At 53.6% G+C, this 11,689-nt stretch overlaps 1 protein-coding gene across 1 annotated transcript; it reads right to left on the bottom strand.

Moving 5' to 3' along the window:
- Positions 1-5,373: 5,373 nt before the first annotated feature.
- On the bottom strand, positions 5,374-11,475 carry LOC101943642 (sialic acid-binding Ig-like lectin 13). Its single transcript, XM_024112772.3, has 9 exons — positions 11,439-11,475; positions 10,689-11,093; positions 10,228-10,548; positions 8,630-8,683; positions 8,110-8,184; positions 7,248-7,514; positions 6,753-7,049; positions 6,176-6,275; positions 5,374-5,455 (listed from the first exon to the last, which is right to left on the bottom strand). The coding sequence occupies exons 1-9, from the start codon at positions 11,473-11,475 to the stop codon at positions 5,374-5,376; spliced, it is 1,638 nt and encodes a 545-aa protein (XP_023968540.3).
- Positions 11,476-11,689: the final 214 nt, after the last annotated feature.

Here is an 11,689-nt window from a genome sequence, read left to right as displayed (position 1 = left end):
GAAATTGGAGGGGCATTGCTCTCTCTGGGGGTGGAGGCCGTGGGGGTGCAGAGCGAGGGGAATCCCTGAGGGGGCCCATGTCAAAGACCGTCAGGCTGAAGGCTTGGGGAGGTGTGGTTCCAGGAGGCGCTGGAGCCCAGGTTTTAACCCCCCAGAGTGTGTGTGACCCCGAGACGGGCTGTCACACTAAAGGGGCGTCCTCCCAGGGACCATACGGAGCCAAGAGAGCCCAGGGCCTGCGAGTCTGTGACACAGCCCAGATCTGGTGTAATAATTTTAATATAACAAAACAAAATTAGCATCATTACATAAAATGTATCCTAAATTAAGAGTCAATATGTGAATATATCCAGTGTATGTGTGTTCTCTCTCTCTCTCTCTATATATATATATATTACATTAACATAAAATTGAGCATAATTAAATATATAGTCTATCTATACTTTGTGTGTATATAATAGATAGATACACACACCCACATACATATACACAGAGAGGTATTTACCTACATAAAAATATTGAACACAATCGATTCAGCATTTCTCTTACTTTCATGCTAAGATTTTGTCTGGTTTTGTGTAACTGCGCCATCTGGTGGCTGCCTCCAGAACGGCCTACCCCTCCCATCCCATCTCTCCTATGCAAGGTTCTTTCCTCACAGCCCAGACCTGGGCCTGAGGGTCCCAGTATCGGTGTAAGCCTGGTGGGTGTCTGCTCACCGGCACAAGTATTCCACCCCTGCCACCTGAGCCAGCTGGTCCCCCACACTGGGCCTGGATCTAAGCCATCACCCACAAGATGGGAAAAGTGGCACATTCCCTATGGGGCTAATGGCTTGGGGGGGGGGGGAATTGTCAAAATTCTTGGTAAACTGAAAACGGTTTGGGTCGAAACAAAAAGAAAAATTGTTGAGGTTTTTGCTGAACCAAACATTTGAAAAAATATTTGGGGGTCAATCTGAAAGCATAATTTGATTAATTTTGAGGGAACCAAAAGTCGTGGGGGGGAGGGGGGGGAAATCTTTTCACTTTATACCAAAAATCAAAATTGGTCAAAATTTTCAGTGAACCGGAAGGTCAGAAATAGATTTGGTTTCAGAATGAAATATTTTCTTTTGATCAACCATTTTAGATGTTTTTTAACTACAAAGTAAAATGTCAGGAAATTTCAAACCATACAATGATTTTGAATCAAGAAAGGTGAAACGTTTCTTTTTGAAAATGCCTAAATGAAGTATTTTGACTTTGGGGGATTTGGGTTGTTTTTTCCCCCCGAAACAGGCAATTTGGCAAAATTGACCAGATTCACATAAAGTTTTGGTGTTGCCAAATTTGCATCTTTCACCAAAAAAGTTTGTGAAAATTTCTCCCCGCGCTGGCTGGGAATGACCATGAGAGCTGCTGGGTTGGGTGTTGCCTTGCAGGAATCAGTAACTAGCATTAGCTGATCTGCTCTGTTCTCGCAGGGGTTCTCAAACTTCATCCCACCATGACCCCCTTCTGACAACAGAAATTACTACAGGACCCCAGGGGGAGGAGTAGAAGTCTGAGCCTGCCGGAGCCCCAGACAGTGAAGCTCAGGCTTTGGCCCTGTGCCCCAGCAAGTCTAAGCCAGCCGTGGTGACCGCATTAAAATGGGACTGTGACCCACTTTGGGGTCCTGATGCAGTTTTAGAACCACTGTACTAGAGGGCATTGTACTGCGGTCTTCACCAGGATATCTCAGCACCTTGTGGTGATCACAGAGCAAACACAGTCATCCAGGGCCAGCCTTAGCCATGGGTGAACGGGGCTGTGATGGGTTCTGTCACAGAGACCCCCTTGGGACTGTCACCTGATGTGCTGAGACTACCTCTGAGCCCATTTTCACTGCCAGCTTGGGACTTCAGAACCCTGCCTTGTTGAGCCAGACACGCTAGCCTGCTTCAACACGCCCCCAAAGCTGCAGACTTAAATGCAAATGGCTTAGCAAATACTCCTGTCTCCAGCACCCAGAGACCCAGCTCCCAATGGGATCCAAACCCCAAATAAATCCGTTTTACTCTGTATAAAGCTTATAAAGGGTAAACTCATAAATTGTCCATCCTCTATAACACTGATAGAGAGATATTCACAGCTGTTTGCTCCCCCAGGAATTAATCACTTACTCTGGGTTAATTAATAAACAAAAGTGATTTTATTAAGTATAAAAAGTAGAAATTAAGTGGTTTGAAGTAATAACAGACAGAACAAAGTAAGTCACCAAGCAAAATATGCAAATCTAAGCCTAATACATCAATAAACTGAATACATGTAAATCTCACCCTGAGAGATGTTCCAATAAGCTTCTTTCACAGACTAGACTCCTTCCTAGTCTGGGCCCAATCCTTTCCCCTGGTACAATCCTTGTTAATTCCAGCTCAGGTGGTAACTAGAGGATTTCTTCATGACCGGCAGCCTCCTTTGTCCTGTTCCACCTCCTTTTATATCTTTGGCACAAGAGGGGAATATTTTGTCTCTCTCTGGGTTCCCACCCCTCCTTCTAACTTGAAAAGCACCAGGTTAAAGATGGATTCCAGTTCAGGTGACATGATCACATGTCTTGTGAGCTCCACTCCATTTGTCCAGGACTAGCCCACAGGCATGCAGTGGAGATGTTCAGGTAAACAAAGCCATCTAGAGTCAATTGTCCTAGTCAATGGGAGCCATCAAGATTCTAACCAACATTAATGGCCCACACTTTGCATAATTACAATAGGACCTCAGAGTTATGCTACATATTCCTAGATTCAGGTACAAGAATGATGCATTCATACAAATAGAATGAACACAGTAGATTATAAGCTTTATAATGATACCTTACAAGAGATCTTTTGCATAAAGCATATTACAGTTAAATTATATTCACACTTATAAACATGTTTTTTTAAAGCATTTTTGGAGTGCAACGTCACAGCGGTGCCTCTGGAGCGGGGTGCCCCCCACTGCTGGTGTCCTGCCCACTGCCTTGCAGTGGCCTCTGGCCAGCTGCTCCCCGGAGATTCCTGTCTGCTGTAAGGAGCAGGGGGAGGAGGGGCTCTGATGTCAGGCTGTTCCCTGACCCCCCCGTGTACCCCATCTCCGCAGAGCAGGTGGGGTGGGTGGACAGGGCTCACGGAGAGAGAGGGATGGAGCTGCTGGCAGCTGCTGTAGTGTCTGAAGAAGCTTTCGTTCAGACTGCTGAGTGCCACTCCCCCAGCTCACACACACAGTCTCTTTCACACTCGGCACCCCCCAACATATATTAATATTGTTGGTGTTACTTGTTGGTACTTCCTGCAATGCACATATATTCTCTGGAATTTTTTTCTTTCAAAGTGCCGTTATTTGAGTTTTTTGACTGGTCTCTGCATTTCATAATTTTATTTCTCTCTAATGATTACATTGAATTCTTTGAGTAGTGAGTTCTAAACTGCCTAACCTGTCCTGGCTGGAGTAATGATCATTATTACGGTTATTAACATATTGTGCTTTGTCATTCATTATTTAAAGTGGTGCAATCAAATAATAGTATTCTCCTAGAATGTAACTTTAGCTTGTACTCACTTTAGTAATTCCAGTTTAAAAAACATTAGCTAAACACAGAACTTTAGACACTGTACAGATGAAAGTCGCTTTTTTTGAAATTGTATTTTTAGTTATAGCTGTAAATTAATTTAATTTGCATGAAAATTAAAGCAGTTCGAACTATGATACCAATAGCAATGAGGGAGTCAAATGTTAGTGAGTCACATACATGATTGTGGTCGGTAAACATAAATGCCAAAAGAATTAGAAAAATGAATTCCTTTTCTTAATACAAGAGAAAAAAACCTTAAGAACATATGTTAAAATTATGTTTTTAGTGGAAAAACAATTGACTAAAATAGAGGAGATAATGGCAGTAACACAGTGTGTCTGTGTAAGCAGATTTTATTTATCTCTACTAAAGATAGTGTGCGAAGTATCAGACGTGTGTTTCAGATGTGGGAGAAAAACGAGTCCTCACTCGGAGGTCGGTTGCAACATGTCAGAGGCAGTTTATTCTCAAGCAATATAGCAAGGGGGAGAATGCACAACGGCAGGTCTCCCAAAAGATCAACAATTAGGGCAAGAATTTATACCTTTTGTGACATACAGTAATGATCAACAACTGCAGTTTGTTTATACATATTCCTTCCTGATACCTTACTTTCCTCAGCAATTTCTGCTACACTCTGTGTTCCGTTCTTATCTAACACAAGGTTGAAACCAGCATCTCTTACAGTTCTTTGCCACTCGCCCAGGCCCTGCTGGGAAGTCTCGCGTTATTAGCTGTTAGAGTTAGCCTGACTCTTGCTCTTCCCGGAAGACTAAGATGTCGGCTCTTTTTCCAACTTCCACACTGATATCTGCGTTAAAGCTCCAGAACTGACACCTCAAGGCTTGGGATTGGGAATATCTTGCTGTATTATCTCCTGATTGTTCTACATTTACATATCAGCTTTAAACATGGCTTTAATTGGCGTTTGTATCTATTGTTTGTTTGTTTCTTTATATAACAATTAGATACAGAGCTCCTGTCAGCTAATCCCGAAGTTATTATCTTGAAAAAAAACGGAGAGTTTTCAGGTGCCTGAGTTGTCCCTGGAATCATGGTTAAAGTTTCCTCCCCCCACCGCAAATCTGAACTGGTGCCCCCGCCCCGGGTGAGCCAGGAGTGGCCAGGGGGCTGCAGGAGGCCGTGGGCTCTGGCGAGATGCAGCCCACGTTTCACAGCGCGAAGCCTTGAGCCACATGCCGAGCATCAGGCACCACAAGGCCCAGCAGCAGCGCAGGAGGGTGGCAATACCCCATGTGCCAGGCCTCCCTGACTTCTGCGCTGCTCCTGGCGGTGGCATTACCTTCAGAGCTGCATGCCCGGCCAGCACCCAACAGTATCAGGCCACCCTGTCAGGGCTTAATTTGAGCCACAGCTGAGCTCTGGCATCTCTTCCAATACAAATTAAACACTGTGGGAGGCAACAGGGCCCAGAGGTGATGGGGGTGAGGGGAGGTCAAGGGAGCCCGTGGGGGGCAGAAGTGATGGGGGAGGGGGTGATGAAATACAAGTTCAGCCAGGGTGCCATTTTCCCTAAGGCTGGCCCTGGTCATAACCATCTTGGCAACAAACAGATCATCTACTGCTCATACAAATATTACAGGCAGCTTCCATGTGCTTCCCAGGCCCATGGGTCTGAGCTGGAGGGGTAGGGAGGGAGCGGGATACTGGGCTAAACAGTTCAATTGTCCTCATCCGGGTGGCAGTCCCCGCAGCTGAGGTCTCATTCTCCGTTTTCTCAGTCTCATGACATTCCAGATCCTTGTCGTCTCTCTGGTGGCTGAGGAACAGCCCGATCTAGAAGCCGAATTCAGGCACCATGTATTCCCTGGCACCCGGCCTGTCCTTCCTTCTGCTTCCACGACAGCAGAAGGGTTTCCTGGGGGAGAGAGAGAGAGAGAGAGAGAGAGATTCTGGGGTACATTAGCTTTCAGAGGGGTAGCCGTGTTAGTCTGTAACAGTAAAAACAACAAGGAGTCCTTGTGGCACCTTAGAGACTAACAGATTTATTTGGGCATAAGCTTTCGTTGGACATAACCCACTTCATCAGATGCATGGAGTGGAAAATATACAGTACATGAACAGATGGGAGTTGCCTTACCAAGTCGGGGGTCAGTGCTAACGAGGACAATTCAATTAGGGTGTATGAGGCCCATTCTCAACAGTTGACAAGAAGGGGTTAATATCAACGGAGGGAAAATTACTCTTTGTAGTGCTAACGAGGCCAATTCATGGCTGGCAGTTGGGATAGCTAGATGGGTGGGATGATAGGTGCGTAGGTAGATGGCTGAGAGGGTGAATAGGTGGCTAGACCTGGTGGTAGGTGGGTAGATGGGTACATAGGTGGGTGGGTAGTTAGTTAGGTAAGTGGGTAGAGAGATAAGCGGTAGGTGGGTAGATCAGTGGTTGGTTGGGTCAATGGGTTGGTAGCTAGGCGGGGTAGTAGGTAGATGGGTGAGTCAATGGTTATATAGGTAGGAAGATGGGTAGGTAAGTGGATGGGATGGTAGGTGGGTGGGTGAGTAGGATGGTAAGTTAGTTGGTAGGGAGCTAGGCAGGGTAGTAGGTGGGTAGATTGGTGGGTAGGTAGCTGAGTTACCATCTGTAATAGAGCAGGGTGAGGTAATAGGCCAGGAAGAATCCAGTCGCTACGAAGATGAGTTTGCAGCTGATTTCGATAATTTCCCAAGAGAGGCCACCTGTGGGAGCTGGAACAAGTCAAGAGTCTGGGGTATATTACTGCAACCCCTGTCCCAAGCCAGCCAGCCCCTGCCCTGGGGCTAGGTCAGAACTGGTGCCTCCTAGAGGGGAAATTCCCAGTCCCATGAGCCAGCTAGGGTGACCAGGCAAATGTTAAAAATCGGGACGGGGGGCGGGGTAGTAGGAGCCTATATACTAAAAAGACCCAAACATCAGAACTGTCCCTATAAAATCGGGACAGCTGGCCACCCTTGAGCCACTCAACCCTGTCCTGGGGCCAGGTCAGAGCCAATGCCTACTAGAGGGGAAATTCTCAGCCCCCTGGGCCAGCCAGTCCCTGCCCTGGGTCTGGGTCAGAGACGGCGCCCCCTAGAGCAGAAAAGCCCTGTGCTGCATTCCCTGCCCCCAGAGGAAGCCAATCCCCCACCCTGGGGCCAGGTCAGAGCTGGCGCCCCCTATAGGGGAGGGACTCTCACCTATTTCTGGTGGGCTCAGCAGTAAAATATGGAACCCGTAGGGGTTGGAGCCGAGGCAAAAGATCTGGTGGCCTCCATCCACGCTCCCCGTCCAGCTCAGGGTGCTGATGGCCTCGTCCCCCTGGGCCCACGAGCTGACCTGCAGGGCCCCCCGTGAGCCGTTCCCAGCCAGGGACTCCCCGTCCACCTGCCACTGCAGCTGGGGTGGGGGGTGGGAGCGCAGGGAGCAGCTGCAGCTGATGCTGGGCCCCTGGCGCTGGCAGGACGAGTTCAGCCCTGTCCCCGGCCGGGGGCTGTCTGGGGAGAGCAGGAGACACAGCGACGTAGTCAGAGAGAGAAACCCAGTGGCAGGGAAACTCATGGGTTAAACCTACTAATACCCAGGGGCAGGGAGGCCCATAGATTAACCTCACTAATATCCAGTGGCAGAAAGACCCACAGGTTTACCCCACTCACACCCAGTCGCAGGGAGTCCCGCAGATTAACTCCGCTTACACTCGACGAGCAGCTGGAACGTCCCCTGGGCAGAGCTCTCATTGTTCTGGGCCCAGCACCCGTACAGCCCCCCGTCCTCGGCCGTCACGTTGGGCAGTTCCAGCCGCAGCTGATTCTCCACCACGGGGCGGGTGCCCTCAACGGCTCGCCCCCCCCTCACCCAGCCCAGCTCAGTGCGGGGGTTGCTGGCGACGGAGCAGAGGAACCGCAGGGAGTCGCCCTCCCGGGCCGTGAGCTGTGAACCGTTCCCCACCAGGGGGTCGGGATCTGGGAATAGAAATAACACAGAACCACTCGCACCCTGAGCCAGCCAGTCCCTGCCCAGGGGCTGGATCGGGGCTGGCACCCCCTAGAGGGGAAAGGCCCCGTCCCCACTCCCCACCCCCTAGTGGTACCTTGGAATAGCTGGGGGTCGCTCCTGTTAGCTCTGGAGATGGTGATTTCCGGAGTCCTCACTGGAGGTGAAATACCCACGGCAACGTATTAGATCAGAGCATGCTCGCCACTGACCCCATGCTCCACAGGCAGCACCGCCCAATGACCCCCCCCACCCCTACCTGAAGCCCAGCACCCTCCCCTGCCCCCCTGCAGCACAGCGCCCCTAATGACAACCCGCCCCCCAGGACCCTCCACTGAGGCCCCTCCCTGTGCACAGCACCCCCTAGAGCCTTACACTGCACGTGCACACGCAGGGCCCGGCTGGCCGATCCGTAGGAATTCTTCGCCCAGCACCGATACTCCCCAGCATCCCCTCGGCTGAGATTCAACAGCTCCAGGCACCCGGCCCCTCCCTGGCCAGGGCTCAGGGACCCATTTGTCCTGGCCCAGCTCAGGGTGGCCTCGGGTTTGCTCACAGCCTCACAGCTCAGACTCAGGGAGTCGCCCTCCTGGGTCTCCAGAGACATGATATCGCCCTCAGCTACCAATGGAGCCAGCACTAGAAGAGACAAGCAAGCGAGTTTGGTCCCCGCAGAGATTCCCCACCTAGGAGCCAAGACGCAGCCACCTTTGGGGTGAGCCACGGGTGCTCTTTATACAGGGACCCTGCGCCTGGTGTGGAGACACAGCCCCCCTCTGGGGTTGATGCACAATCTCAGTGCCAGGCCATGGCAGCAGCAGGTCTCCGTTGCAGACATCGGTCCCTAACCCATCTCCTCCCCGCTGCCCAGCGCCCCCTTAATGCCAACCTGGGGTCCGGAGACAGAAAGAACTGGGCCCACTGCTCCCACCACCCTCCCCACAGCCCTGCGGCTTCCTCGGGCTCTCCCCTCCAGGGACGGACCAGCCTCGCCTCGCTGAGCCTGGCGCCTGGCCCTGAGCGCGGGCAGAGCGTGACTAGGAGGCACTCATTGGTTCCCGGGGCTCACAGCGCGGCCTCTCACCGGGGCGTCCGTTCCTGGTCAGAGTCCCGGTGATGTTGGGGGGCCCGGGTGGGTCTGTAACACAAACCAGACAGGGGGGATCAGGGGGACTGGACAGCACCGGAGGGGGGGTCACTAGTGATCACTGAGACTAGACATGGCCCCTTGCTGTGAGCTCAGCTGGGGGACAGGAAAGTCCCTGATGTGACACAAGACCCATGGGCGGGGAAGGGAAGTGACAGACCCGACCGAGCCCAACCCAAGAGGTGTCCGACGGAACCCAGGGGCCGGGTTAGAGCCGCACCGGGGAACCAGAACCGTGTGAAATGGAAACCCAAGGGACCAAAACCGGTGAGTCAAAATTTGGCCTAATTTGCAGAGTCATTAACAAGGGGCTGGGCTGTTAAGGCCTGGGTACTGGAGCGAGCGTCACCATCTCAATGCCACCGTGTGCTGGGTGCCCGGGCGTTCAGCGTCCTGCTCCCCAAATGTCTCCTCCCCAGGGCAGGTCGGGGCCAGGGGTCTAAATAACCCCACTCCCACCCCCGCCCCAGACCCGGCCACCAGACATCAGAAACCCCCATCCTGGGTCCTTTGCCTCCCCACCCAATTCCCCTCCCCAGCCCTCTTCTTTTGCCCACAGGCTTGGCCTGCCAGGCCTGGATATTTTGCAGCCCGACTGTGCCCAGAGGGGTGGCTGAAAGCAAAACCTGGAACAGCCGGACGCTGATACTGGCTGGCCAGGCCTGGCAGGGTCCATCCACGCTGCCCTCAAAGCCCCACGGCACCGAGACTCAGAGCCTGGGTCCGTTGGGTCAGGCTCGCGGGGCTCGGGCTGTGGGTCTCTGATTGCAGCGCGAACATTTCCTCCGAGGTCTGTGTAGACATTTGGGATCAGGCTGGGGCCTGGGCTCAGACATGGGGGGGGGACTGGGGGGTGGGTTCCTTCTAAATCTCCCTCCGGCTGAAGGGAACAAGGGCCGTCCTTACACTGATGCCTGATTTGATCCTTCAAATCGCAAAGGCGGCCGCTGATTTCCCCTCTGGCCTGGATCTGCAGCGCAAGGGTCACGGGCCATTTAACGTGGGTTTCCCTGGGGCAGGGTGGGCCGGGGTCTCTGGGCACTGAGCCCGGAGCATGTTTAGTGCCGGACAGTGACTGGGTCTGGGTGTCATTAAATTTCTGCCCCATATAGAGCATCCACCAATCCCGGCAGAAAAGGGAGGGGATGGAGGAGACGTGGTGGGACAGCCCGGGGGGATCTCAGGGGGAACTGGGATCACTGTTGTGAGGGGGGAATCCCAGCAAGGGGGGACTGGAATTGGGGAGGTTGGATACCAGCACAGGAGGATTCTGGGGCAGGGCAGGGCAGGGGTAGAAAAGATCTCAAAAAAGAATGGCTTGGGGACCTGGGGATGTGGATGGGAGGGGGGAGCCATAGCCAAGGGGGGCAGGAAGGGGTGAAGATCCCGAGGGAGAAGGGGCTGCAAGGTGTGGAGGGAAGGGGCCTGGAGTAGAATTGGCTGAGTGTGCATGGTGGGGGGTGGGGAGCCCAGAGGTGGGGATCCTAGCATAGGGAGCTTGGGACCGGTGTGGAGGGGCTGGTTGGGTCACTCACAGCCAACGTGGAGCCGGATGGTTCTGCTGGTGGAAGGTCCCTGTGCTGAGCTGTAGGTGACGGTGCAGACGAGCTCTTTGCCATTGTCTCCCAGGCCGGGCGTGAAGCTGAGCTCGGAGCTGTGGGCCCAGGTGCCATTCGCCAGCTGGGCTGAGACGTTCCGGGCTGTGTCGCTGAACGGCCCCATCCAGGTGACTCGGGGAGGGGACCCGGAGCAGCGCCCAGGGGCCGTGCAGGTCACAGTCACTGGCTCCCCGGCCAGCAGCATCCCTGGCACCCTCTGCGCCGGCGAGATCTGGATCTCTGGCTCCTCCGTGAGCCCTGAGACACGAGGAGAGGGAAAAGAATCACCCAGGGACACGGGGCCTTTCCCCTCTAGAGAAGCGTCTCCGATCTGGCCCCAGGGTGGGGACTGGCTGACTCAGGGGGGGCTGATAAGCAGTGACTGCGGCTGCTCTTACCTGGCACGGAGATCTCTAGCATAGGGTAAGTGTGATCGTTATTGGTGCGGTAACTGTATTTAAAGTCTCCTTTCTCGACTCTAAGGAAATATCTCCCCGCATCCGTCCGTCGGGCGTCGCTGATTTGCAGGGAGCAGTCGCTGGGCGCCGGATCCCCCGTCAGCCGGAACCGGCCCTGGGTGTCTTGCGACATGTTCCGGCTGGGGTCACTGCTGGCCACGGGTGGATCATTGTGCACATCGGCCAGATCCTTGTACCAGTATCTGTAGAGCTGGGCCCGGGGATTGTCGGTGTCATACGAGGCTGGATATGTGAAGGTGCAGGGAACAAGAACACAGAGACCCTCCTGCACTGACACCAACTGTGGCACCGTCAGGGTAAATCCGGGCTGCTGGGACAGGGACCCTGCAGGGACAGACAAGGATTGAACTGGGACCCATAGAGAGCAGAGACCAACCCTGAGCTGCACCCCACAGCTCTGCCGGTGCCCCTCACTCCCGACCTACAGCCCCATGCGAGCCCAGCCCTGGGTCCTTGACCAAATCTCACTCCATTTAGTTTCCATTCCTCCCTCCATTGAGCCCCCTGCCCACTCGCTGTCACTCAGCGCCCCCTAGCACCGCACTGGGGCACTGGGCTCCCCTCCCCCTCTGGCCAGTCTCCCTTTCAAGTTCTGGGACAGACCTGGCCCCGCGTAGTGCAGGTTCTGCCCTTCCCCCTGCACTGGGGCTGCAGGTGCTGCTTACTTACCTCTCCAGAGCAGGGCGAGGATCAGGAACCTCAGCATGGCTGCAGGGGGGGCAGCACCCCATCCTCTCCAGGGAGTGCCTTGAGATGGGTGGTCCCGTTCCCCAGATTCCTGCTGTGGCGGCAGGGTTCTGCCCATGGGTGCGGCGTCCGTCTGGGACAGACCTAGAGACAGATGGGGGGTGGGTACTGTGAAAGCGGAGGCTGTGCGGGGGACGACATATCTGCCTGGGGGACCATCAATATTGCCGGGA

This window comes from Chrysemys picta, chromosome 20, assembly GCF_011386835.1.
Source record: "Chrysemys picta bellii isolate R12L10 chromosome 20, ASM1138683v2, whole genome shotgun sequence".
Lineage (NCBI taxonomy): Eukaryota > Metazoa > Chordata > Testudines > Emydidae > Chrysemys > Chrysemys picta.
This window is presented reverse-complemented; position numbering and strand designations above follow the sequence as displayed.

Bases quoted from the DNA above. Each gene is read 5' to 3' on its own strand.
- LOC101943642 (XM_024112772.3), bottom strand. From the start codon at position 11,475: ATGCTGAGGTTCCTGATCCTCGCCCTGCTCTGGAGAG. The intron at 8,684-10,227 runs GTGAGTGACCCA...TTTGTGTTACAG, and splicing joins CATCCGGCTCCACGTTGGCT to ACCCACCCGGGCCCCCCAAC. The intron at 8,185-8,629 runs GTGAGAGGCCGC...TGTCTCTTCTAG, and splicing joins GACCAGGAACGGACGCCCCG to TGCTGGCTCCATTGGTAGCT.